The sequence below is a fragment of the Grampus griseus genome (genome assembly GCF_964374135.1).
Source record: "Grampus griseus genome assembly, chromosome: 15".
NCBI classification, from domain to species: domain Eukaryota; kingdom Metazoa; phylum Chordata; class Mammalia; order Artiodactyla; family Delphinidae; genus Grampus; species Grampus griseus.
In genome coordinates this window covers 21915109-21942593 of record NC_139009.1, presented here as the reverse complement: position 1 = coordinate 21942593, position 27485 = coordinate 21915109, and the positions used below count along the sequence as shown (strand labels likewise).

Here is a 27485-nt window from a genome sequence, read left to right as displayed (position 1 = left end):
GGATGAAATAGCACTCGAAATTATTTCACTTTGTCTCTCCGTGTTTCCCCTTGGTTCCCCCATTCTGTGGGTACCCTGATCATATATTTAATCTGCCTTCTGGGTAAGCTTACACCATAGAGGGCAACCAAGGGGGAAAGATCTCTTAAGGGTTAGAAATAGAGCTCAAGTTTGGGGAAAAAAGTAAGAAATGATGACACAGGTTGGGGGATCCTAGGCAAAGACATTTAACGGGAAACCCTGGTAATGGACAGATCTCAGAGTGAGGGGACCTAAAGAAAGAGAAAAGAGAATAGGGCTGAGACATGGAAGTTGGAGAATGTCCACATTTTCGATGCTGGGAGAAAGGAAGGAGGGTTATTAAAAGAGATGAGAAGGGGCAGACGCTAGAAAAACAGAACAATCGAGGTGGCTTTACATCCACGAATGCAAGGAGGAATAAATTCACGGAGGAGGTGGCTAACTCTGACAAACGCGTCTAGAGAGGGCAAGAAAAAGACCTGAAAAAGGACTCCGCTCACCTTCGGCCGATTTCTTCAAAGCTTGAGGAGGAGCCACAGCCAGCAGCCCTGGGTTAGGGAAGGAGTGGGCAGAGGCCATGAAGGCAGGAAGGGGACAACAGTCACAGTCCACAGAGCAACTGATCAAAAGTTGGCCACAGGGCTTCCCTGGTGGCGCAGTGGTTGAGAGTCCGCCTGCCGATGCAGGGAACACGGGTTCGTGCCCCAGTCCGGGAGGATCCCACATGCCGCGGAGCGGCTGGACCCGTGAGTCATGGCCGCTGAGCCTGTGCATCCGGAGCCTGTGCTCCGCAACGGGAGAGGCCACGACAGTGAGAGGCCCACGTACCGCAAGAAAAAAAAAAAAAAAAAAAAGTTGGCCATAAAATCCTGTGTGCAACCTTAAAGTCTAACAGAAATCCATGGAATACTGTTAAGTGCCCGACCTGGCTGGGCAGAATGCACTTGCAGTTGATTGGGGCTGGGGGAGGAGCAGGCAGGAAGCTGAGAGAGCTCCCCAGTGCTTGCATCCGTCCCTGCCCCCTCCTCCCTGCTGGGTCCTGCCTGTGGCCTCTATGTTTAGACTCAGCTAGGATTAAAATATGTGCTGCCTGGCCCCTGTCAGCTCACACTGAGTTGCTGGTGGACTTTTATATAGCTCCAAGGCACATGGGAGGGAGCAGATGGGACCTGAGGAATGCAGAATTCTACGTTGCCTGGTGCGGTGAGGTTGGGCTGGCCAACAGATGGATCCTTTTGGAATGTGCTCTGGGGTTGCCTGGCAACCGCTTCTCCCAGGCTGGGCTTCTACGTTCCAGGAGGCTGGATTTGCTCTCCTCTGCTCACCAATGGCTCATTCAGGTTCTGTCCAGGAGGAGAAGCGGAGCCCAATGTGGCTTGAGATTCTGGGTGAAGCAGCAGCCTTTTGGGGCTCCGTGCCTGATCTGGGACTTTGAAGCCCATGGTGACAGGGCTCTACCTGCCCCAGTGCCTAGGCTCCAACCTGGTACTTAACAGATATTTGTGAGGAGGAGAGCAAATGACGGCTCCCTGGAATGGGCTGTGATTACTTTTACTATTTAATGGAAGGGGAATTGGCAGATTGGAGAGGGTTTTCCATGGCTGATGTTCAGAATGGCCATATGGGTTCTGAAAATATTGAAATACTTACCCCCGTATGGCTTACAGCCACTGCTCTGAGTCCCCGAATGCCCCCACTACCCAGGTTGCCTGGTCCCTCCCCTAGAACCCGCTGTACGTGGATCTAGCAATTAAAGGGTTAACACCTGGCACAGAAGGGCCCTCTAGGACCTTGCCCGCATTGCACTGATTATTACATCTTTTGACCATCTCCTTCGCTCCAAGCCCTGGACCCGGCATCTGAGCCCTCTGCTACCACTGCCTTCACTCCTGCATCCCTTCTTCCCACCCTCCTGATGAAGCTGATGGTACAAAGGCTGAGCCTGGGCCTGAGACTGGGGTGGGGAAGGCAGCAGACAGGGAGGGGTATACCAGGCAGGGCTGCCCACTGTCTCTGGAGCCCTGGCAGACACACGGGGGAGCTGCAGGTCCTCTCCCTGCTCAGCTGGGAGGGTGGGAGAGGGCGAAGCAGCCCAACCCAGGTGGGAAACCCAGCCTCCCAGACCGGGTCACGCTCTCCTGCTTTCACTGCCTCTGAGGGCTCTCTGCCCTCAGCCTTATTTGGTTAAAGAGCCATAAGACAGGGGCTAGAAGAGGGGGTTGAAGGCAATGGGCACGTGTACCTGCCCCACTCCTGGGCCTGAAATCAGGTTTAACAACCACTTAGATCTTCCTCCTTAAAAGGAGCCCAGCCAGCCTCACCCCAGTCATGGCAAGGCTGGGCCTGCTTGTCCCTCCCCCACCCAGCTCCAGGGCTCTCCTCCCTGACCCTCTCCCTGCCGGACATTCCCGATCCAGGCTCGACGACCACTAACCACAGCTTCTGAGCCCAGCTGGCTTCTTGCTAGGCCTCCAACCTGCAGCCGGACCTTCCCAACTGCCCCACGTACCGCTGCTGAAATGAGTGGTCTTCCCACCTTCTGGCTTATTAACGCCACTTCTCAAGAATCCACATCCGTCACCCTACTCGTCTCCCTCTACTGGGGCCAGGCCTCCTCTCCCACCTGCCTCTCCTAGAGACACAGGTGCTTCTGTACCCTCTTCTACCCCTCTCTGTTCTCCTCCACTTCCCTCCATCCTCCGAAGTCCGTCCTCTCCCAGTCAGGGGGCAAGATGGGCAAAGGGGAAGCTGTGGTGCGGGGTGAAGGGGATGGGTGGGGTCTGAGCTCTGGGTTTCTGGAGAGCAGCACAGCAGGCCCTCCCTCATTACCTGAGCAGGGCAGGGGAGGGGTATAGCTGCCATCAGGTCCAGGGTATCCGTTTTCTTTCCTAGTGGTTCAAGCTGATTGAGGAAGAAAAGAGAGACGTGCATGTACTAATTTGTTTCCCCTGAAGTGAACATTCCCTGGCAGGGCTTCCTGCAGTGGGGAGAGCTCAGATTTGCTTTCAGGGGGCCTGGCTTCCACTCCTGGCACTGCCACTTGCCAGCTGTGGGATACTGGGCCAGTTTCTTAGCTTCTGTAGGATTCAGCTTCCTCAGAAACTCCTAAGACTTTTCTTGCAGGGCTGTTGAGAAGCTTAAATGAGATAACATGGCTTAAACTGCCTAGAACAGCTGCTGACACATAGAAAATACTGAATAAACGTGAGGGTTCTGCCTTGCATTCATGTAAAGAGTCCCGCACCGCAGTTCAAAGCCCATGAGAGGGGAGGCAGTTGATCCCGGAATCAGAAGGACTCCGTATTTTCAGTTCTATACAGACTTCCACAGATGCGCTGGCCACTGCTCCTCTGTATCTTGCTTGCAAAGGGAGGCCAGGAACAAGCTCCATTCTAGGGGGCTTTGCTCTAGACTAGAACCCCAGAGAACCAGGGACATCCCATGTATTTTACCATATTGACCCAAAGGGCTCTGGAGAGCTGGGAGTGGAATTTCTGATTTGGATGGAGGCAGTCTGGGGCGAAGAAGGACACATCCGGGCGCCCATCCTGAAGGAGAGAAACAGACGTCCTTAAGATCCCGTTGGCGCAGAGGGTGGATAGTGGGCCACAGCTGGTGGGCCTGACCCCTGGGGTTGACCTCTCAATGCCCTCCTCCCCCGAGGATGCTCCCCGCCTGTGGCTTCCTAAGGCCCTGCTCACCTCGAGAGGGAGATCAGAGCGGTCCCACAGATCAATAGCCTTGAGTGACCCCAAACTCCTAATCTGCTTTCCGGTCCCACAATTCCCCTTATTTAATTAAAAAAGTGCTATATGTATTTTTAGGCACATGTACGTAACCCATGCCATGGTTGAGGGAATGAGATACTAGTCCCTGAGGAAGTCTTGGTCAGCCAGCTGGGAAAAGCTACTTCCCATCCCTTGGCCAGCTGGTCCCAGTGACCTTGGTGGGGAGAAGAGGCCAAGCCTTGGGGCAGGCCTGGGCAAAGCCTAGGTGCTCAAAGCTTCCTCCGGCTGCCCTCCAGGTAGGCCAGGCCCTTGGGATGGAGGCCCAGGTAGAGAGAACTGAGTCCCCACCCTGGTCCATTCACAGAGCTCTTCTGCTCAGAGTGGAAGTGTCAAGTGGAGAGCAGAGCCAGGGGCGGAAATGGTACCCTCCGTTATAACTGCAGTGTTGGCTGTGGGGCAGAAAGTAAATAGTCTGGAATTGGACGTGTTCAAATCTCACCTCTGTGCCTTATTTCCTGTATGATTTTAGGGAAGATACTTCAAGTCTCTGAGCCTCTGTTATGTGGGGATGATAAAACTCACCTCAAAAGGCAGTTGTGGAGATTTGATGCGTGGTGCGCACAGTGCCTGGCACATAGTAGGTGCTCAATAAAATGGAGGCTGTGATGAGTAGTAATGAGAACATCTCACGTGGGACTCCCTCTGGGAATGCAGCTCTGATGTTCGGGGAAGCTGTACCCGCCAGACCAGCAGCTGGAGAGCTGCCCGGGTCTGCCCCATTTATTTTCACTCTCACGGAAGGACTTGGCATTTCTGCCTTGAATTTTCTCCTCCCTTTGGCAGCCCTGTCAGGGAGGGCAGGGAGCCTACCGCCAGGATGGGGAGCTGGATGTTGTAGAAGAAGGGCTGCAGCACCACGGAGAAGTCCTCCCGCGTGTCGTAGCGACCTGACTCCACCAGCTCACGCATGCTGCTCTGGGGACACACACATGGGTGCCTTCTGCACAGGCCCTGGGGCTCCAGGTGCCCATTAGGGCAGGGGTGGGGGTGGGTGGGTAGTGTCCTTGTCCCCGTCTCCCTCAACAGGTGGGCTGACTCAGTTCTTCCCTTGAGAACACAGACACACCTGATGGTAAATCTCTTTCCAGAGTATTGGATACGGGTTGTGCCACCTTTTGGTTTTGGTTTTAAGTGGACCGCAAGTTCTGAAGGGCCGGGCAGGAAGTCCCACAAGGAACGGAAAAACCTAGGGAGAGTCTCCAGAGGGCCCCCAGGCTCGGGACCTGCAACTCCCCATTCGTGCGTGGCCTGCCTGTTGGGGAGGTGGGAGGTTGGGGGGACAGCTGGGCCTCTAGGGTGCAGTGGAGGGAAAGGTAGTCCGATGGGGCACCTAGGGCTGCCGCCCTCTTCAGGCCAAGTGTCAGGGCTGAGCCACCAAGGACAGCTCAGCCACGAGGACTCTGCCACCTGGGTTCCTTTGGGATGACTCCAACTGGGCTGCCTGAGACACCTCAGCCAGGAAGTGGCCTGGAGGGCGATGTTACCCCTCAAAGCCTGAACAGCTCTTCCCTTCCCCGTGTGCCTCCCCTGGGGGGCTCTGGACTGGCGTGTTCATCGAGGGGGAGGAGAGACTTTCTTGGTCTTACCTGGTAGGCTCGGGTGACAGCCTCCAACCTGGCCAGCTCTTGGGAGCTCTCCCGCGGGGTCAGAACGCAGTTACACAAAATGCTGCACAGAGAGGGGGAGGCAGGGGGACCCAGAGCAGAAGCTTAGGTCAGAGACTGACTCTGCTGCGTGGGGCGGGGTGAGGCGCTCACCGGAGCCCTGGCTTAGGAGGCTCTGACGTGCGTGCTCAGGGCAGGTTTCAGGCCTGACAGGGGGATGGACAAAGCCCCAAGGGTGTATGGGGCAGGTCCAAGTGTTGGACCACAGGCCCTGGGCCTGCAGCAAATTACGCTGAACACGTGAATTTGGACAATGAAAAGCCAACGTTCAGTGTTTAGAAATAAAGTACAAGTGCCTGCTCTGGCGCTGGAGCTGGTATTTCGGGGCCTCTGATGCTCACGCCTCAGACACCTCCTGAGTTCACACTAGTGCCCCACCGTGTCCCCTTTTGTTTTGTTATGGATTATTTCACATCCATAAAATACACTTAATGTTAAAAAAGATATCTCTAGAGCACTCAGAATAGTACCTGGTGCACAGCAAAATTTTAAAAAGTATTTGTTAAATGAGTATATGGATATATAATGTAGGAAGAATAATAAAACACACGCCTTGCACCTCTCACGCAGCTTAAGAAACAAAACACTCCCAGCTGGAAGCTCCCTGTGTCCTTCCCCAATTCGCTTCTTCCCCACAAAGGTAAGGGAATCTTGGGGACCATTCCCTTGCTTTCCATTACGCTTCCACTACCCGTGGACACGTCCCTATATGTTTCTCCTTCTCACAGGCTGGGCTGCACCGTCTCTGAGAACTAGTGTTTGTCCCAGCCCTAACCTCTTCCCTGTGGCTTCCCCGTGGCTTCCCCGTATCACAGAGGTTCTCGCTGATACCCTGAGGCTGGTAAGCGGGGGCCCTGGCTCCAACTTCCCAGAAGGAGGTGGTCCTGGCACAGACTCTGTTACAGACTTGCACACATGGACGGACCAAGTCACAGAGACCCCGAGGAGTCCCCACCGCATGAGCCAGACCAGCAAGCACCCGCCTACCTGGCCTGCTGCACCGGGCACTTGTCGGGGTTCCCCAGGAACACGCGCCGCATGACGCGGGGGCTCATGAAGTCCACGAGGTTGACCAGCGCCCGGGGTACCTACGGGAGAGGCTTCAGATGAGAGAGGGGCTGAGGGGCTTCTTTCACAAGCTGCCTTAGGGCCCCAAGAAGTGGGATCTGGCTCCGGAGTCCCCGAGTTGGGTTCTGGGAGGTGTCGACACAAGGTGACCACCTAGGGCCCTGCAGGCTGTGCCACCCACGTTGGCAGCAGCGTGAATGGGCCTCCTGGAGCAGGACAACATGGCAGACCCAAGTCTAAATGCTGAGGGCTCAGCTCGTTCAGCCATCAGTCAGTGAACCCAAATCCATTAGCTTTCTTTTTTTAAATTTGTTAGTATTTTTTTTAATCTTTTTTAAAAATTTATTTATTTATTTTTGGCTGCGTTGGGTCTTCGTTGCTGCGTGTGGGCTTTCTCTAGTTGCGGCGAGTGGAGGCTACTCTTCGTTGCAGTGCACAGGCTTCTCATCGTGGTGGCTTCTCTTGTTGCGGAGCATGGGCTCTACTTGCGCGGGCTTCAGTAGCTGCGGCACGTGGGCTCAGTAGTCGTGGCGCATGGGCTTAGCTGCTCCACGGCATGTGGGATCTTCCCAGACCAGGGCTTGAACCTGTGTCTCCCGCACTGGCAGGTGGATTCTTAACCACTGCACCACCAGGGAAGCCCCAAATCCGTTAGCTTTCAATTTGGTGAGGTAGGTGCCCCGTTTGCCAGGACATTAGCCCTTGACTCTCTCCTTCCAGCCCGACCTGGGCTAACTCTGCTGAGCAGGCCCAGAGTCTTGGCAACCCATAGAAGCATCTGGGAGTCAGAGCGCCCCCTCCTGGGCATCTGGAAAGGCTTGTCCATGCCAGGGGGTGGGGAGACCAGAGAGGGGCCTACTGTAGACACTGCCTGCCACTCAGAGAGCGGTGCCCAGCCTGGGAGCCGCCCAGCTGCCTCCACCAGGGAATGTCCCAGGTAGAGGTGGGGGGACTGCCTTCCCTTCTTCAAGCCTGAGACCCTCGGGGCTGATTCCAAATAGAATGAGGCTTCCTTGGGGGGAAGCCCCAAACTCTGGAAAGGGCAGGAGCCCACGTCCTTGTCTGTTTCCTTCAGGGGAGGGGGCATTTCACCCTCTTGCCCCCAACACGCTTGAGCTGTGTCCAGCTTGTGGGAGCCCGCCACTCACCTCTCTGTGCAGGATGTCCAGGGCATTTCGGAGATGGTCAAAAAAGTTGGCTGCAGAATACAGATTCTGGGAAGAGACAGGATGGAGAGGAGGAGCTGGTTAGGGGGAGAGGGCAGTCTCCCCACCCGGCTCCAGCCCCAAGGCCTCGTTCTCCCTCGGCATCCAACTGTGACCAGCTCGTCATGTCAGAATCTGAGATGAACGGTTGGCTACTCGCTGTTGCCAAAGATGGGCCAGACGAAGACTGGAACCTTCAGCCAGAGCTGTAGCTCAGGAGCAGAAGGTGTCTAGTACCCCTTTCACGGGCTTGGGCTTTACTGCTTCTTCTCTTTCGGAATTCTCCGGAGTTGTAGGAAACGGGAATAGAAGCACTGTATATCTGTCACTTGCTGCCTCATGCCAGCTAGGACATGGGGGGGAGCCAGAAATGCGAGGGTTCGGGGGGCAAGAAGTGTGTGCGTGCACCTGTGTGAATTGCGTGTGCATGTGCGTGTGTGCGTGCACACACACACAGGTGTAGATGGACAATCCTAGGGCTGATTCTAGGGACTGTTCTCAGATAGGATCTCCAAGGCTTACAGGTCAAATCAAGGGCGATGAGTAGGCCTGGCCCGCCCCCATTACCGAATCCGTGCAGTAGTCACATAAGTCACTGCCTCCAATCAACACCGTGATGACCTTCCAGTCCTCGTGGAAATTTACTCTCTACACAGAGGGAGGAAAATGCCTGATGATTTCCACCAAATAAAAACACCACAGCTAGGAAATCCATTCAACCCTCTAAAACTTCCTTGCCCTCTTGAAATAACAGCATCAGAATCTCAGAGCTGACAGAACTTCAGAGGTTTGTTTATAGACCACAGATTCTTAGCATCAGGAGGGATTTTCAAGGTCATTGTGATCAGCAACAAACCTCCCCCCAGCTGACGTAATCTCCTGAGGGCCTTCGACAGGGGCTGCCCTACTGCTGCTTGAATGCCTCTAGTGACAGGAGGCTCACTGGTTTCATGGCAGACGATTCCATTTGGGGACTTTAGTGGGTCAGAAAGTTAGTGTTTAAAAATAACCATAGGGCTTCGTTGGTGACACAGTGGTTAAGAATCTGCCTGCCAGTGCAGGGGACACGGGTTCGAGCCCTGGTCCAGGAAGATCCCACATGCTGCGGAGCAACGAAGCCCTCACGCCACAACTACTGAGCCTGCTCTCTAGAGCCCGCGAGCCACAACTACGGAAGCCCACGTGCCTAGAGCCTGTGCTCTGCAACAAGAGAAGCCACCACCATGAGAATCCCATGCACCGCGGAGAAGAGTAGCCCCCGCCACTCACCACAACTAGAGAGAGCGGGTGCACAGCAACGAAGACCCGAGGCAGCCAAAAAGAAAAAAGAAGAAAAAGCAATGTAAAAGTAACCAAAAATCTGACTCACATGGTCATCTTTCATCTTCTGTATCAGAGTCTGGACTTGGCTTGAAAGTTCCCTGAGGAGGAGAAGAAATCAGTCCTGTTGAGGAACAGCGCCCAGACCTTTCATCCTAAAGGGCTTGAACTGGAGGTTTCTATGGCATTAACCCCTCCCCCCCACCACGAGCTGGCAGAGACCCTGAGGCTCAGGACAAGAAGCTACTTGCCTCTCCTGGAGAGTTCTTACAACAAATAACCGTTTGCAAAGCCTGTCGTGTGTTTGTCCTAAAGCAACAGTCAAGGGTACTGACAATTATATTTGTTACGCATGGTCTCCTTTCTAGGACTCCACATGCAAAGGGTCTTTAAGGTTCCATGCTAGGAAACCGTTCATCTCCTTTGAAGGACTGGTGTAGATTCTGAAATTAGATCTAGGAAAGTTTTGGCATGCTTCCTCTTTTTACCCTGGCTGCCAGGAAGCTGAGTGTTTGATGCTTAGACACAAGAATCGTAAGAAGGCTCATACTGACACAGTTGCTTCTTCCCCTCCTCCCCCCACCAGAAGCTGTGATTTTTCTCTCTCATGTATATGTTGTGTCATTTTTGGCAAACTTAGCTACATGTTTCTTTTAGAAAGAGGTGGGGGAATAAATATACACCATACAAACACTCGGGTTTAGAATTCATGGAAAGACCAGACCTCAGGCATCCCCAGCTCCTCACTAGTTTAGGTCCCTGTTATAGTGTGAGATGGAGCCACAGAACGTTCATCTCCTGGCGCCTGGTGGTGGGTCCATCTGTCCCCAGCCGTTTCTACTACTAAGAAGGGTCTTCCCAGGCTGGGCCAGGAGCAAGGAGACTCAGGCGGCTGAGGCTTCTAGGAGCAGGGTGAGGGGCCTCCTTGGACGAGCAGCCCGGGAGGCTGAGCAGTTGGTTCCAGCTGCCTCTGGCTTCTCAGCTGCATTTCCTGCAGCTCCAGAGCAGGAGCAGGGACAGGACAAGACTTACTGCCCCTCTAAGTAGCCTCTGAGGCTGGAGATCCTGGCTTGCCCATCCATTTGCTTGGTACTCCCTGATCTTTTGGGGGTGTTGCCACTTGTGAGGTGCTGTAGAGAGTACCACTATGCCATGGTTAAGTTTTAAAAATTGGCTAAGGTGGGTCGTTAGTTGAATGATTAGAACATGCTGCACAGGAAAGCAAGGCCAGGAGTTCAGGCTCTAGGAGCATGGCCTCTGTCCAAGATCCAGCCCTCCAGCCTCCCTGCGGCCTTGGTCACGGGGCAGCCACAGAAGAGGGTGGCCAAGAACTTCTCAAATCATTGCTGCAAATGGATAAATGTCCCCTTGGCACTCAGAGGTCAGAATTACAACCTTAAAGGGGACTACGTGCCTCCCCCTCCCTACCTGACAGGCCCCCTCCCCTCCCCAAATGCCATACTTAGCCTTTGTTCCAGGAACAGCCTGATTGAGGAAGGCATTTGTGTCACTGGCGTTGCCTGTGCCCACCGCATAGCCTGTGAGATTTCCGTTGAACTTCCGAAGGATATCTGGAAGGGGAAGGGTGCACAGGACACAGAGGGCTTAGGATGGAAGGCAGAGTGTGCTCCTGAGAGGAGTTGGGGCCTCAAACGACTTGGTGACAGGCTGGGCCAAGACAACAAGAGCCTCTCAGTTTTTCTTTTCTTTCTATCTTTTCTTTTTTTTTTTTTTGCGGTACGCGGGCCTCTCACTGTTGTGGCCTCTCCTGTTGCGGAGCATAGGCTCCGGACGCGCAGGCTCAGTGCCCATGGCTCATGGGCCCAGCCGCTCCGCGGCATGTGGGATCTTCCCGGATCGGGGCACGAACCCGTGTCCCCTGCATCGACAGGTGGACTCTCAACCACTGCGCCACCAGGGAAGCCCTCTTTCTTTCTTTTTTTATAGTTTACAGTGCAGCAAATACTCACTGTCCCATTAGACTATCTCCACACTCTCTGGGCCAGTTGAGGAGATCTGAGGCTCAGAATGTTTAGTAACTTGGCCCAGGTCACCCGGCCAGCACACAGAAGGGTCAGGGCTCGTACCCAGGTCTCCGGAATCCAAACACAGAGTTTATTCCATCCCCTTCAGCCACCTGTCCACAGGCCTCTCGTCTCATTTCAATGACAGTCCACAAGGAAGATGTTATTCCCTCCTTTCTTAGCTGAGAGGCACTTTCAGGAAGCCTGGGGGTCAGATGGACCCAGAGGGCAACCTCAAGCCACCGGTGGTTACTTACTCGGTAAGGTGGTCACATTCTCCAGGTAGCCGTCCCCTCCTGAACTGTACAGAGTGAACAAAGCCAATGAGAGAGACTGAATCAATACACAGGCTTTACAAAAAAGCGCCCCCAGCTTTTAACAATGCCCATGCCATCAGTACCTGCCAGGTGTGCCAGAGACATCTCTCTGTGTTTGAGGGATTCTGAGAATATTTGAATTCCCCGAGGAGTTGGTTCCCCCAAATTCAGGATTTGAAGCTGAAAGGTGGCTGCTTCTTTTCTTCAGCAAATCAGGAGGGAGCGCACTTAGCTGAGTATATACTACGAGCTCAGCCGCGAACCAGATGCTCTACATCAGTTATCTCAAATCTACAGACAAGCTTGTGATGAGGATGAACTATCTCTAGTTTACAGAGTAGGAAGCTGAGGCACACAGGGGTTAAGCAACTTTCTAAAGGAAACTAAAAACCATAAAGGTAACTAAAAACCAGCTTGAGCTGGAAACCTTTAGAAAATGGATAAGCTCTTCTTTGCCCAGTGGTCAGGCAAATCCCGCTGGAAGGTTCGGGGGATGGCCTCTCACTGCCTTCCAATGCCCGATCTCATTTCATCTCATCTCATCTAGTTTTATGGCCCTCAATCTAACTTGAAGAGACACAAAGTTTCATTGCCTTTCATGCATTTAAACTGAATACATGGGGGAGGCAAGGAGAAAAGTATTTCTATTTGAAAAAAGTCCAATGTTCAGATGTATTGTATCTACTGTTATTTTTCTTCTGTGTCTCCTCCTTTCTTCCCTCCTCAGTCCCAGCATATTATCCCAGGCCAAGAGATTTTGAGAACACAGTGTTAGCCTTCAGCCCACCAGTAGAACCTTCCAAAGGACAGGCCACGAATCAAAGTCTTGGCTATTCTTCATTCAAGGGAAGGCTTGGAATGAACTTGACTATTTCACACTATGGTGGTCAGAGGCTTAAGTCAAAGGTTCAAGAACCTCAAGTGGTGGAGAGAAAAAGAAGCCAGGTAAGCCCTACCTTTCTATCTCACTCAGGAATCTCTCTCCTACCTCCACCCAATGTCTGAACTTAACTTGGCCTTTGGTTGGGCTTTTTTTTTTACGCTTCTGATCCTTCCCAACTCTGTATAAAGCTACTACTTTAGCTGCTTCCTGATCCTTCCTTCTCTGGACTAAAAGCACTTAATCAGAACACTTTTCACTTGGCAGGAAATTACAAAGCCATATACCTCCTCCAGTCACTGTGTTCTAACTCTGCCTCCTTTTCTCCTTCAGTCAACATATAAACACAGAGATATACGTAAACACACACACATCAAGTACATTCTATTGTAATTTCTTGTCTAAAACTATCTTTGTTCCAAAACAAGTGAGGTAGCTGATCAAGACCAATAGGCTACAGAAATCTCTCTGAGCCCGTTTCCAGGAGAAAAGAGAGAATTATACAAATAAATATGGAGGAGCAAAAATAGGAAAGCCTTCGCTCTGATCAGAACTGTGTGGAACATGAAAGAAAACAGACCCATATGAAACAGCTAGTTTACACGAGACCCTTCAGATTAATGTAAGTTGTATGACACCATAAGCTCGAAGGCTGGGCTTTGTTCTCTAGTCACCCATAGTGTGCGGAGAGATGCAGAGAAGATGCTTGATAACATCTATTGGAGGAGTTTCAATAACATGAGACTGACCTCCTAATTAATAAGACAAAGAAATGCATTTTTTGATAAATATTATTTTTGTCCTTTGAATGAGTTCAATCAAGCAAACATTTCAATTGGAAAGGCAATTCTCTAAAGACCTCTGGGCCTACCACACCGTTAAGCTACCCAGAGCTGGGGCCTTTGACTGCTGTGTGATCCTTACAGGTCAAGGGGCCTTGCAAATATTCACAGCCAAACCTCTTCTTGCAGGCCCTGCTCACAGCCGCCCACCCACCAAAGATCCTTCTCCCCCATCTGACTCTGTGAGGTCCGCTCTCTCCACTTCCTTTCCTTGGAGGAAGAGGCTCGATTTGCATTCTTAATTTACCTATAATCAATTAATTGCCTCATATTTCCCATCCGGAAGTTTTAATGGCTTCAGAAAATTGCTTTTTCTCAGATCAGTCTACTGCATGGACATTTCCCAGGGGATGCTAATGGGCATCTACAGAGAAAGAGTTATGAACAAAGAAAGAGTTCTGGGATTAAGGGAAACACTGGATTCAACAGACACAATTTAAACAGATCTCTTCAACGTAGGGCGGCTTCTCAGAGCCTTCAGTATGCTAACATGTATGTGAATTCCCCCGAGGAAGGGTATAGTAGGAAATATTTTCCCCAAAATAAAAGACTGGGGCTAGTGTTCTATGGAACGCACTTTGAGAAACCCTAGTCTACGCGCTTTATCAAGTGTCAAACTGTCTCTCAGACTCTGACCAAGAAGAGCTCCTATCTTTAACGCACATGGGTCTTGGGGCAGGTCTTTGAAACATTTAGAATAAAGGGTTTAAAGGGACAGCAGCCACTGAGCACACAAGGCCTCGGAATTGGAACCAGAAGATTGAAACATCAGGCCTTACTGGACCTCACTCATAGGAAGAAACAAAGAGCAATGGCTGAATTTTTCCACAGCTGCAGAGAGAGACCTTTAGCAGAAGATTGTCTCTATCGGAATCCCAGGAATCCGAGCAGTTGAACTGTTTGCGGAGCTGGGCAGATCACCTCACTCCCCTGACTACACCAGCGTCATCGCTGGCTGGCTTGTCTGCTGTATTTTCTGTTTTCCCACACTAGGATGTGAGGCCACGGCCTTCTTTAGCTCAGACTAAGTAAAGCGGCCACAACCTCATGCTTTTTCAACTGTAATAAGCTCTGCTTTCCTGCTCTCCCTCTGGCTTTTCTCTCTGCTGCAGCCTCAGTAAAGCCTGGGGCCCAGTGGTCAGGAGGCAACCTCCACTCTGTCCCTCGGCAGCCCGGTAGAGACCCCCCACCTGGCGGAGGGTGTGTGGGACCTCGGGAGCTGCGAGGCCTTTGGCTCAGCTCTAGGCAGGGTGATGTCCTCACGTTACCCACGCCCTGGATCCTCTCTGTGGGTGGCTCCTGGCTGAGTGAGGATGCCTTTCTCTCACCCGGGAAAAACTTTCTCTCTGGCACTGTCCTCGTCGTCCCCACTCCGTTCCCTCTCGCTTTCTTAGAAGAAACCTTTCATTTGAACCTCTCGGAAGGAAAGGGAGGGGGCCGGCCTGAGCTGTCCTGCCTCTCATCAGCGCTCTGCCCTCTTGTGGTAGGCCGTGTTCTAGTGGTTTTGAATCCTGAGCTAATCGCCAATGACTGTGAAGGGTTCGTAAACAAGAACTTTATCAGGAAAGAAAGAAACTTTAGAATATCCACATCCAACCACTTTCCTGACACGTCTTAAGCTTTCTTACCTCCTGCCTGGAATGCCCTTTCTCGCCTACCAAATTGCTAATCTCTCAAGGCGCAACTGGCTACCACCTTCTCTGGGAAGCCCTCCTATCCCAACTGGCAGGGCTGGGTGTTCCCTCTTCTATAGTCCTGTGGCACTCAGGCATCTTTTATTTTTAAATAACACTTGCCAACTGGGCATAAGCATCTGCCTGTGCTTCCCATATATTCCTCTCACCCACCCGCCTCCATCATACGGGCACATGGGAGGGGCTCGGCAACGCCTATTGGTTGTGATTTTTGTCTCGGTTGTTTCTGCCTGAAGCGGGCGCTGCGTTTCGGAGTTTTCTGTACAGACGTGTGCACGTACATAAAGGCAGAGGTGTGGCTACAGAACATGAATAAACAACATGAATCGATACATACAGACAGTAAACAAGAGACATGGGAGAATCTACGTGTGCACATATACACGCAAACGGGCAGGTGAAGACTCAGAGATTCGGTGCTTTTCTGGTGCATTTCATGTTGGATCTGTTGACCCAGAAGTCTGATAAGTACCCTGATGTGCTCCTTCTGCACAATTAAAAGGAAAGGGTTATTAGCAGTAAAATACCCTCTCTACTCACCAAATTGTTACATTTGGCAGAAATATATAGGTTTTCCTTCTGAAAGCCCCCTCCAGACCTGGTCCTTGCTCTTTGGTATTTATGCATTTATAGGAGACAAACCCCCGGCCGATCTCTGCGGGTGAGCATGGGGTGGGAGGGGGTCATGGGTTAACATTACCTATATGACAGCCCCCGGTACTGAGTAGTGACGTCAGATAGGTCATTCGGTTTGGAGCCAATCCCATTGCCAGCCTTTGAAAACACATCAAAATCCACCGGAAAATCAGCAAGTCAAGAGAAAAGGGAGGCTGTGTATATGCAGGGCTTCCCAAGGTGTTCTCCGCGCACGCAACGTAGCGTGAGCAGAACGCTGCCCTGGGAGCCAGAACGCCCGGGTTTGCTGCTTCCCCGGCTGCGTGGCTTCCTCGAATCTCAGCTGCCTCCTTACGGAGCTGAGGCCGTGCCCTGCTCATCTCACAGGATTGCTTTGATGAGCAAATTGGATCATAGCTGCAAACACAGTTTTGAAGCCTCTGAAGTGCTTTATAAATGTGAGACACTTACAATATTATTAGCGGCATTCGGCTCCTAAGCCCTTCACACGCAGGAAGGAAGAGCCCATAGCCTGCGCGGGCCCCAGCGGGCAGATTTCTCATACACTTCGCACTTCTCCTCTTTCCCTCTGGGACGTTCTGTGGGCCAATCTCACGGCCTTGGCCGTGCTGCCAGAAAGTGCTGTCTGGGGATGGTACAATGGCCCCATTTCTTGGAGCTTAAGAGCAGAGCTTTTGCCACAGCTGTGGAGCCTTTCCTGCTTTGGGGCAGAGGCAAAGAGGAAATGGATGTGAAGGCTGGAGCTGCTCGTAAGGTATAATCCCAAGGGAAAAGAGCAGCCACATTAGGTTTAGGAGAGTTTTTGAGTCAAAATGACATATTTTTGCAATGGTTCAAAAGGTGACATTAGGTGTTCCAAACCTCTACTGCCTGAGACAATTCAGTTCGCTCCTGAAAAAGAGTCCCCCTCGCACACCTGATGGAGAAAGTGGCTGCCAAATCAAACCACTGTCCTGCACTCAGACTGACAGAGTCAGGAAGGAGGGGTGGGATAATGCAGAGGCCAGGAGCGCAGGCCCTGGGGTCAGGAGGACGGGGACCCGGAGCCGACACAGCCATCCCCAGCCACGTGGGGCCCACGTGTCCTTACGGTCAGAGAATCCCCCAGAGCGGCCACAACTTGGATGTCTGCAGGTCTCAGGGTGTGCACTGGAAAGACAAACAGACACACTTGAGTCTGTGCGAAGGAAGCTGCAGTCAGAGTCCAGGGCTTCTTGCTTTAAGCAAGACCAGAAACACGACCCGCGTGTGTGTTCCGCTGTGCAGGACTGAGCGTCCATGGCGCCACAGAGGCAGAGCTTAGATGAAAACAGTTTCCCCATCAGAGGCACAATAAACGATCCTGGGCCTATGGGAAGGGAGAGGTGCTGAGAGAGAGGGGGAGGAGGAAAGGGATGCTAGGGCACAGTGGGATCCCACCACTTTGGTGCCAGCAGTCACGTGGGACACCAGCTGTGACCTGAGTGCGTGACCAAATGGCCGCTGGCCCATCCGAGATGCGGTGCAGAGCCCGACGCACGGCCCATTTAGAGCTGGGTTCCGGATTTCCACCAAGAATCTGAGGAATAGTCATGTTGGGTCTTTCCCTGCCCCCAAGTCTCTTCCAAAGACTCCAGGGAACTTTCCAGCCCTATGGCAGGCAGCAGCAGTGATTGCAGAGCCTGGGGCCGCAGGGCAACCCGCAGAGCTGGCTCCCTCTGGGGCCTTCCTGGGCACCACACACCCCGCCTCCGGGCCCGGGCAAGGTCACACCCCAGGCCGGGCCACTGAGGGCGGCGCTCCTGTGGCTACTCCGCATGTGCTCCCAACGGCGGGCTGAATCGGAAGGACCCTGGCCGCCTTGGGTCCTGCTGGGTCAGACTTCACTACAGAAGACAGGGACAAAGCAGGGACTCGTCCCAGGCGACCAGCCAGACAGGAAGCAAGCCCTGGCCACAAGTGAGCTCTTGTGGAGGGGCCCTGGGTCCTGCCGTGCCACAGGGGGCTTACCTGAGGTGGGCGGCGAGGCAGAAGGGGCTCTGTCACTGCACAGCAGCTGGCTCCCGTGACCCTAGGGGTGTAGAATGAATCCCAGAATCTCAGGGTTGCCAGGGGCCAGAGAGGCTGGCTTGGCATCAGACTCACCAGAGAGCTTTAACAAACACAGATCCCTGGGCCCTACCCCGGGGACGGCCTAGCAGGACATCTGAAAAAGGCTCCCTGGGTGATTCTGAGAATCTGGCTGGGCTCCATCTGCTAACCTAGCTCAGACCCCCGCACACGGCCCCCACCATCCAGTGTAAAAATCAGGGCATCAACGAAACGACCCAGCCCACCACATGCCAGCCCTGCTTCTGCAGCAGCCTTGTGAGAGGGATGCTTCTCTTGACTTACGTCTGGAGAGGCTGAGAGTTGACCGGCTGGCCCCCTATCTGTGCTGTTATCAATGGCTCCTCCCCTGCCCTCCCCACTGTCTGAAGGTGTAGGTGGATGGACTTCACAGAAGAGTGTGAATCCCCCCGACGGCCCATCGGGAGCACCTGCCCACATTCCCACCCTGCCTTGCAGGGCTGGTCCCAGCTCGGGGGCCGCCCACTGCATTGGCGGCTGAGCCGAAAGGAAGCAACAAGCAGGTACCTGCACAGCGTTCTTGTAGCTGCTCAGAAATGGCCGGACCTGTGAGGGGAAGCGGGAGGGTGAGCCACCGCAGCAAGCTGACTTGCCTCTTGCTCTGCTCCGGTGCGCAGAAACACTTTCCACGTTCCCAAGCCCCCTGCCACCAGGCTGACCCCTGGGCTCCCTCCCAGGACGTACCCGGCCGTCTCTGCAAACCTCTTGAACAACCAGAATAAACCCTGCACGGCTCCCAGGAAGGAGCACCTCTGCTCTTTGCCTCCCACCCAACTGGCTGAGGTGGCTGGGTCACCTCTCTTTCCCCACGCTGCCCCTTCCCAGCAGAGCCTCCCTTTCTGCTAATACAAGAGCATGTCCCCTACTCGCAGGACCCCTTCCCACACCATGCCACTCCCGCCCTGCAGCAGCCTGGGCGCCTCCCGCCCAGACAAGAAAAGCCAGGCGCTTTGAGGTCCTGCCCCCTGCAAACCCCAGATCAGTGGGTTCCCGTGCCGGGCCTGGGACCCCTCTGGGAATCTAGGGGAACTGACAGAGGTGAGGGAGCAGCTGCAAAGGTCCAAGAATCTCTCTGATCATTTGTGAATGAACTCGGAGATCTGCTTTGCCTTTCTGCTGAATGTCTGCTTTCTTAGCTCCGGCTTCCAATGGACCTCCCACCCCCAAACCCCACCTCCATCCTAGAAGATATTCTTCTAGGTCTCAGCCCCTCACTCTTTCCATCCTACCATGGGGACAGTGGCTCTGTGGAGATGGGGTATCCTCTGTCCCTTCCCGCCCTTGAGGTCCTCCCCACCCCTGGCCTTCAAAATGAGATCTGGCTGGTCCTGCCATGTCCCTCTGCCCAGCTGGAGACAGCCGTGTGCAGACTTATGCCAGGGCTTGCTGGGACATGGAGAGACAGAGGCGAGCTCTAGGGTCTCCCGGCCACTGGCTATCACCCTTCACGGCCCAATCAGATGGGGCATTGTGGATGGCTAACTGGAGTCTGGAATGGGTGGGTAGGTGAACAGAGCTGGGGGTGGGGGTGAGAAGCTGGGATGGAAGGAACTGAGAAACGTTAATGAGAGACTTCGAAAGGCTGGGAAAGAGGCTTTAGGTAGACCCCTGGCAAGGCTGCGCTCTTCACTGTACCTGGTCGGGACATGTGATATTGATCTTGTCTTCAAACCTATGCCTTCTTGTCTTCTGGCCGACAGGTTCCAGCTAAACCAAGAAGCAGGAGGATGCAGAGTGAGAAAGGGGTGGCAAGAATGGAAAAGCCAGGATGCAGGGTGAGGCCGGAGAAGGGAGGGCGGGACGGAGGACATGGGCTTTATCGTCATCGCTGTGCAGGGAATCACACAGCCTGAGTGATGGGCCTCTGAAAGCTTCCTGGAATCTTTTTCCTATCAGAAGGAGAATAATTTTTCCTACCTCGGTCCTCTTACCATGTTGTTCCACAGGGCCTGGGCTGCGCGGGCATGAGCCTTGCTACTGAAGTGGAAACAGTCAGGAGCGAAGAAAGAGCTGTCAGGCAACCCCTCCTGGTCACAGGACAGAATAGAGGGGCTGTGTTATAGGGACGTCGCATAACACAAATGGTGCTCAGACAGCTGGGCACACCTGTGGCTCCCACTTATACATGAGGCCCTACCGGGGTCTTTGGCATCGCCACGTTTTCAAAGAACGGCTGCACGACCACTGTAAAATCTTCCCTTGTGTCATATCGCCCACTCTCGACCAGCTGGTGAGTCCCCTCCTGCAGGAGGAAGGGGGACAGGGGTCAGGAGACTCTCTCTGCATCTGCCCGGTCTTTGGGAACTCTTTCTCCACTGCAGAATTAAACAGTCTGACTTTTGAGTGAAATCAACCTGCAGCAAAATCCCAACTGATCAGGCAGGAGCCAGCTACTTTTCAGATCAGGCTTTATCTCAACCCCTGCCCCTAACCTCTGCTGCCTTTGCATCTATTTGACCTAGGCTGGGAAAAAAGAAAAATCCAAGTCCATCAGTTTGATCCTCTTTTAAAGCTTCTGATTAAAGACTAGGGTGGAAGTGGGGTGAGTACAAATTTGATTAAATGACTTTTTTGGAGAACACTTACATTTATTTCTGTCCTACATGTGTTCAGAAAATCAAAGGTGAATCAACAATGACGTTTAATGCCTATTTATATCACTCACGCATGAAGTGAGTGTGAGCACGTGTGCTCCTGTGTGTGCACACTTGAGATTCTCAGATCCGTCTAGGAGGTAACAGAGCTGTTACTTTCATAGCTTCCACCTGGGCTCAGTTCCAGAAGGACGAGTTACCCCAGTTCTGGCTCCCACTTCTCCCAGACTCTGCCATTTCACTGCTTGCCGGGTTTCCATCATTTGGACCAGGACCTTGGCTGGCGGGGGGAAGTCAGGCTTCCACACCCAGAACATTACAGCAGTCACTTCAGAAGACATCATGACATCAAGAACACCGTCTTTTTCCAGGGTCAGCCAGAAAAAGAGTCCACATGCTGGGGATACCTCACCTCTGACCTCCTGGGGGGAGTCTCTTCCAGTTACACGCAGAGCCTTGAGGAAGGCAGAAGGTGCAATACCGCTAACTAGGTGTGTGACTTTCAGCAAGATGCTTTCCCTCTCTGGACCTCTATTTCCTCATCTGTAAGTGGAGGATGTTCACCGAGGCCTGGGCCATCCCTAAGTCCCTTTCAGGGCTGCTAGTGCCTCCGTGGGTCAGCCATAATGGCTCACAGTGGAGCCTCGCACCTCTTGAGAAATAAAGGAAATAGTGTGGAGAATGCCTAGCACACGGTGGTTATTAACAGCAATGAGCACCTCCAAGGAGAAGGATGGAATGATAGCTTCAGCAGGAAGTAGAGAGTCAGAGGATTCAGAGAGAGGGCATGACGGCGTCATGTGGCTGAGCTGTGAGCTTGTCCAGGATGCTAGATCAGGGTCTCCATGGTAACCAAGATCAGACCTGGGAACAACAGCTGGCCAATCTACAGAGGTCAGTGAAGGCCATTTTTGTGAACAGTCCTCCTTCTCTTTAGTTGCCCAGCATCTGGACCCACTTCCTATATTAAAAAAAAAAAAATCCACTGTGTGAAGACCAGCCTGACTTGCACTGCAGAAGGTGAGAAACCCAGATGCTGGCTTTCCCAATGCCCTTCACACGTGCCCACGTGTCCCCCAGTAGATGCTCCCGCTTCAGGCTTTGGTTTGGAAGCTAGCGATAGAAAGGCAGAGTGACAGCACAGAATCCATTCTGCTGGGGGTGGCAGCTGCATCCAGGTCCTAGAAGAGCAGTGACAGTGGTGTCCAGGGTGTCTCCACTGGACTAGTTCCTTGGCCTGACTTTTATTCTCATGGCTTGGCTCCTAGAATTCCAAGACTTGCCATTTCTGGTGGCTTGGCCTCTGACCTTAGCTCTTCCAGGCATTCTGCTTAAATAATACATCTGGATTAATAATAAATAATAAATTAACCAGAATCGCATAAGCGCTTGTTGCTTGTACCCAAACCGCACCTGGAAAAGGTCTGCTTTCGTGGCCATAACCTCGGCTGCCTTCCCTCTCCTGGTGAGGCATGGGCTTCCTCACCTGAGACAGAGGCACCTGCTCACGGCAGAAGGAAGTGCAGCTGGGGAGTCACCCACAGGGCTGGGGGATGGCCTCAGAGGACGATGAACAGAGGTTCATTCCCCTGAGCCCTGACACTGCTGGCAGATACGGCTGCCTTGAAAGAGGCTGCAGGGAAGGGTTCTGCTCCAGGGAGTCCATGGACTTGAAGGATGGATGCACCCTGGAAGCTGTCTGCAGCCCCCTTCAGAAGAGCTGGGAGACTACCACTGCTCTCTCGAGTGACTGGATGATTATTTGGGGGAGAACTCAAGAAAGTCAAGGGAGTCAGCTGCTCTGGTCAAAGATTTGATGGAGGAAGGCCTAAAAGGAACACCCCACAGGATGTTGGGAGAGCATCTGCTGACTTTCTTTCTCCCTGTGCACCCCAATAACACCTGTTCCCCCCCGAAGGGGAGGGCAGAGGGAATGCATGTTCTCTCACTGAATCCTCCAGACTCTCTTGGGCGGCAAGAGTTCCCCCAACCCCGTCCCCAGGAGTCAGAGCCTCATACTCATTCTCCGTGGACAATTGGAAATACTCATTTTCGTGTAAGGCCGGGAACTGAGATTTGGTGACGTGTGTTCAGTGACTCGGCTCTGTAACTTGAATCAAATACATTGAACCTGCTGTCTTGCGGCGGGGGTCAGGGGGAAGTATTAAAATCTGCAAACTGGTCAGTGGTAACATCACACACAGTCGGGGTCAACATAACCTAAGTGTCTGTTGGTTTTCTAAGCAGAGGGATGAAACCACACAGCAGTTGCTGTGCAGTCTTGGAACCCTTTCCCGGCTTACCTGATACTTCTTGTTCACTTTGATGAGGGAGGCAAGTTCTGTTGAGTTATCATCAAACTTCAAGACACAGGGACACAGTTTCCTGCAGGCCAAACCAAAGAGATGCCCCATCCACCAGGACCCCCGGCTGAGTGCACGATGCAGAAGCGTTGGCTTGAGATTCAGAATATATTTAACTCGGAGGTACCAGAAGCCTGTGCTAACAGGGCCCTGGCTGGCTAACCTGTCAACTGTACCAGATGGAAGTGAAGAAAATTTCCCAGACCTGGATTTGCCCATGAAAATGAAGTAGTTACATCGTCTGACACCTGCAGGAGTGACTTTTACGGAGCTGCGTTACCTTATGAATGCTCGATAACAGTGTGGTACAGATGAGGCATGCCTCCTTTAAATAACAGTGACAACAATAATAACAATGCTAACACACACTGAATGTTTACTGTGCGAAGAGCTTTATGGGTATTCACTTGGTTAATCCTCTTAGCAATTCTAGAAGATGTATTTTCATCATCCCCATCTTATAGATGAGAAAACTGAGGTTCAGCATGGTTAAGTAGTTTCTCAAGGTCACACGGATGCTGAGTGTGGGAGCCAGGACTTGAACTCAAGTCTGCCTGGTCTGAACCTGAGCTCTTAATCCCTAGTTGAGCTGCTTCTGTCCAGTCCGCATCTCTGCCCTGACTAGCCAACCTGCAGATCTGGGCTTTTGGTCCAGGGGGAGGAGGTGATAATAGTGAGGATGGCTCAGCATAGACTCAGGGCCACCAAGGAAAGCACAGCCACTGAGGCAGGACAGCTGAGAGCCAGGGAGTGCGGGGCACTGGAGAGGTGGCAGGACAAGGTGACCCTGAGTCTTCCTAACCCCACAGCCAGGGACTTGGCCATTCCAGGTTGGACTCTGAACCTTTAGCTTTAATTGTCTAAAGACCTTGCAGTGATGGGCAGCCACAGACTTTTGGGTGAGCTGCTCTGAAACGGAATGAACAAGCTGAACCCCCCGTGGGGCCCAGTGACTGGAGAGAGTGGGAGTAGGGGATGAGTCAGCAGCCGAAAATAGCACGCCTGACACCAGCTGTGCTAACAGGCATGTGTCACCCTGCAGTCATCCTCCCGCTGCCCACAGCATCCCCAGGCCTTCCGCAGGGGACCTGTCAGTCAAGGCCCCCAGGGCTGGTTTGGCATGGATCTCCAGGGAACAGCCCAGATACCCCTTCACTTCCCAGAGCAAATCTGGCCCTTGTGAATTATTCATTCAGTCATTCAGCAAACAGCCACAGAGCCCCTACACCGTGCTGGCAGTGACTCGGACACAGAGTTCAGGGCTTGGGGGGAGAGGCACACGGGCCATTATCCCGTGATGCGCTCAGGGCAGTGGTGGAGGCCTCTACAGAGCTGGGGAAGGGAGAAAGGGGGTGGGGGGCACAGCCACTGTGATCTGGGCTAATGGTCCGGAGGCGACCTTGCAGGAAGGAACGGTTCACGCTTGGGGTAGAAGGACGTCTTATTCCTGAGGCTCCTGGGTAACATTAGCAGGGGAGCCATCTTTGGCTCTGAAGGCTGGGCATGAAGGCGGCCTCTCGGGGCCAGGGCTCGGGCTCTTGCTGGCGGGGGATAAGACCGTCCTCTAGACCATGCTGATTCTGACTTGACCACCCTGTCTTTTAGAAAGTGACAATAGCCCTATCTTTTTGAATGCCCAGCCTGGAGCACCCATGCTGAACAGAGGCCCCTTCTGTCCTGGAGCTGGGCCTCTGGGAGGGGGCAGGGCACACTTAGAAGGAGGCCCTATCGGTGGCCAGTGAGACTGGCCCACAGAGGCTCGTTCCATCCGTCATGTTTTATTCTTCCCTCCCTGGAGGACCGAAGGGTGTCCTGAGCTGTCTGGCAATAGCAGCACGTTGGGTTGCAAACGCATGAACTCCGAGGGTACGGGAAGGCTGTCCTGGGGTGTCTCCTCCAGGCTAGACCACGGGGTCTTAGCACTCCTCACACTCCTGCCCTCGGTTTTTCTAACTAACCAGAGTCACTCTCTGCTGAGGGTCCCATGGCTTTTTCAGGAATAGGTGGAGAGCTTCCAACTCACCGGAGGACCAGCCGCGGGCAGCTGACATGCTTCTCCTGGTACAGCTCCCTCAGGCTGATGGTCTCCAGGTTCACAAACGCCCGAGGCGCCTGAGCAAAGGCAAGGTCCGTCCCCAAGAGGATCGAGGCCAGGCTGCTCCAGCCTCTCACCTGGGGCTGGGGCCGGTGTCTCCTGCTGGGTTTCAGGTCTGTGGCCTTTCATCTGGCCCCAGCCACAGCCTTCACCCCTCTCCCCCCCGACCCCCAGCTCCCTGTTGACGCATATGTTCAGGCTGCTGGGGCCAGGACTGACAGCACGGTCTGCGCTGGTCTCCAGGAGAAGCGGACCTGGCAGGGAGGTCTCCGCAGGAAGCCAGAGCTGCCTCCAGGCTAAGACTGAGGCCCAAGGAGGAAGCCTGCGGCTGAGCTGCCCAGAGGCCGTGTGGCCTGGCCTCTGTACCTCGGCATGGAGGATATCCAGAGCCTTCCCGATGTTGTCCACGAACTTCTGTGGAGAATAGCGGACCTGCAGGAAGAGGAAATGTCTCTAGCCCCATTCATCGCCCCACCTCTCGGTAGACCAGGACCACTTCCTCTCCTGGGTCCCCTCCTCCCTGTATTTCAGGCAGAATGGGCAACACTGAAACACAGGCTATCTTTTGGGGCCCTCGCCTCCACCCTCACCCCACGGTCCTCAGGCTTGAGGTGAAGGCTGTGACCCTCAGGGAAACACTCTTTCTTCTGCATGGAGCTACGGAAAGCTCTGGATCCACTTCACGTCAACTAGATGTGGGGCCTTCGCCACAGCACATCACACCTCTGGGCCCCTCTAAACTGGGGTGTCGGAGCAGGGGACCTCTAAGATCTCCTACAGCTTGAACACTGTTTGGTCCTAGGGGCTGATCACTTCTGATGGAACCTCAAGTGCCTGGGAAGCGAAAGCTCGATCAAATCACGTAAGGAGATTACGAGAGGGGAAGAGGGTCCTGCAAACCCCCCCACCAAGCATAAATACATTTTAATGGTGATTTCCCCTGATCTCGATACTTGTGGTCTTCAAACTTTTTAAAAGAGCAGTGGAACCCAGTGTCTGAATGAAATTTAGCCAAGAGCCTGCTCTACCAACTGGATCAAAGCCTCAAGGGAAGTGGGGGAGGGACCCATGGTCCCACCTCCCGCCCCGCCCCACCCTGGCAGCCAGCAGCCCCCAGGCCCCACTGTGGGCCCTTCGCATTGTAGCTTGAAACCCCCAGACCCTGGTGACTTTGATGCCAGGAAGACAGGCCTTGAGGGGTCTGGCGGGCAGGGTCACCCCTTGGGACAGGTGCTCCCAGGCCACAGCTAGACCCACCACCGACAAAGCTTCTCATGTGTCTGGCCCAACTGGAAAGTCTCCTGCTCTCTGTAAACCTCTGACGCCGCCCCTCCCTCCCCCAGCCCCCCAAATCCCACGGCAGTTCTGACCCCAGACCAGCTCTAGAAACACCTCAGGATGGTGAGTTGTCTGTACCTCCCTGCCCTGGCAGTGTGAGTTCATCACAGACAGAGCCTGTGTTTCGGTGTCTGTGTGGCCCCGGATACACTGCCCAGGCTGGGTCCATGCCCGACTGCCAGCCGAGTTCCAACCCAGCTGCACTGCTCCAGCGACCCGGGGTGGAAATCCTTCCCAGAGGAGTCCTGGGTGAGGGCCTGGAGACCTACCGGGTCTTTGCAGACATTACAGAGGTCGTTGCCTCCTATAAACAGGGTTATTATCTTCCAATCTTCCTGAAAATTTATATCCTGAGATGAACAGGAAACAAACAAGTAAAAGCCTTGCTCCAGAGTCAAGTCCAGGAAAATACAAAGAGCTGAATGCTGTAGGGATGGGTCCTCACACACAGGAGGGTTTAGTGGGGACATTAATCATTTCTGCTCTTTGGTTTGTGGGTCCTGAGGTCAGAGGTCACAGATGCTAAATCATTTGTTGTTGTTTTAAAGGTGGCCTCTCTGGATTCCCATGTGCCTTGTCCCCCCCACCCCCACCCCAGAGCTGACCCTCTCTGTCTCTATGATCCTCCCACCCACTCCCTCCTCTGGGCATCCTACCTCAAGTGGTCTCAGGTGCCACCTCCCCTAGACTTACCTCGTAATTCTTCATCAGATCCACCAGCCTCCTGGCCTGAACAGGTAAATCCCTGCAGGCACACACAGGAAGAAGTCATGTGACCAGCGGGGGCTGTGAAGCCGGGGTCGGGAGGGGACTTAGCAGAGAAATCGGGAATATGTAGCAGGAAAACTGGACTGAAGACCATGCCCTGTCACACAGCTCCTTCCCCACTCAGTCTCTGCTGGGGGTGGGAGTCGTGAGTGTGCCTTGGGAAGGGCAGAGCACCCTACATATGAGGGGGTGACTGTTAGCGGGACTGTTTTCTGATTGGTGTATTGGAGTTCATAGTTTTCTTTCTCTTCCAAGCCAGGCTCATTCAAGACAAACAGAGGGCTGCCTATGAGTGTTCCATGCCACACATGGCTATCTCTGCAGGTGCCAAGACCTCAGCCGCAAGGGTGCCCTCACTTTCAACGTGACATGGTTGAGTCAGACACACCTGGGTGTGACATTTAGTTGCCCCTTGCTAACTGTGGGAATGTGACTTAAATTCTCATCCAAAAGATAGGAGATAACCGCCCCCCCCATCTTAATGGGTCTTAGTAGAGACGAGCCAAGCAGCCCCGTGGGGTAAGAGCCACTCCTGGTGCCAGGCAGCATATGGGTTTGAATCCTGCTTCCACCCCTGACCAGCTGTGAGACCTCGGCAAAGTACTTAACCTTGCAAACCTTCAGTTTCTTCCTTTGGAAGATGGGGATGACAAGCATACCTTCTTCACAGAGATGTTGGGTGAATTAAATAAGGTGCCCAGAAAGAACTTAAAAGAGCACACGGTAAACATCCATATTAGAAACAACCCATTGAATTAT

The 27485-nt window shown here is 53.3% G+C and overlaps 1 protein-coding gene across 1 annotated transcript in view; it reads right to left on the bottom strand.

Annotated features, from left to right (window-relative positions):
- Positions 1-27485, bottom strand: part of PLB1 (phospholipase B1) — a gene marked incomplete at its 5' end in the record, with an annotated part of 123289 nt that overhangs the window by 28077 nt on the left and 67727 nt on the right. The window contains 22 exons of the mRNA XM_082672605.1: positions 2851-2922; positions 3474-3569; positions 4620-4724; positions 5396-5477; positions 6461-6561; positions 7690-7755; positions 8314-8394; positions 9116-9167; positions 10529-10637; positions 11348-11391; positions 15524-15597; positions 16550-16608; positions 17449-17509; positions 18076-18114; positions 19204-19275; positions 19500-19595; positions 19706-19810; positions 22466-22547; positions 24549-24637; positions 24987-25052; positions 26228-26308; positions 26652-26703. Of these exons, the coding sequence (XP_082528731.1) occupies positions 2851-2922; positions 3474-3569; positions 4620-4724; positions 5396-5477; positions 6461-6561; positions 7690-7755; positions 8314-8394; positions 9116-9167; positions 10529-10637; positions 11348-11391; positions 15524-15597; positions 16550-16608; positions 17449-17509; positions 18076-18114; positions 19204-19275; positions 19500-19595; positions 19706-19810; positions 22466-22547; positions 24549-24637; positions 24987-25052; positions 26228-26308; positions 26652-26703 (1684 nt within the window). The remainder of the gene's footprint in view (positions 1-2850; positions 2923-3473; positions 3570-4619; positions 4725-5395; positions 5478-6460; positions 6562-7689; positions 7756-8313; positions 8395-9115; positions 9168-10528; positions 10638-11347; positions 11392-15523; positions 15598-16549; positions 16609-17448; positions 17510-18075; positions 18115-19203; positions 19276-19499; positions 19596-19705; positions 19811-22465; positions 22548-24548; positions 24638-24986; positions 25053-26227; positions 26309-26651; positions 26704-27485) is intronic.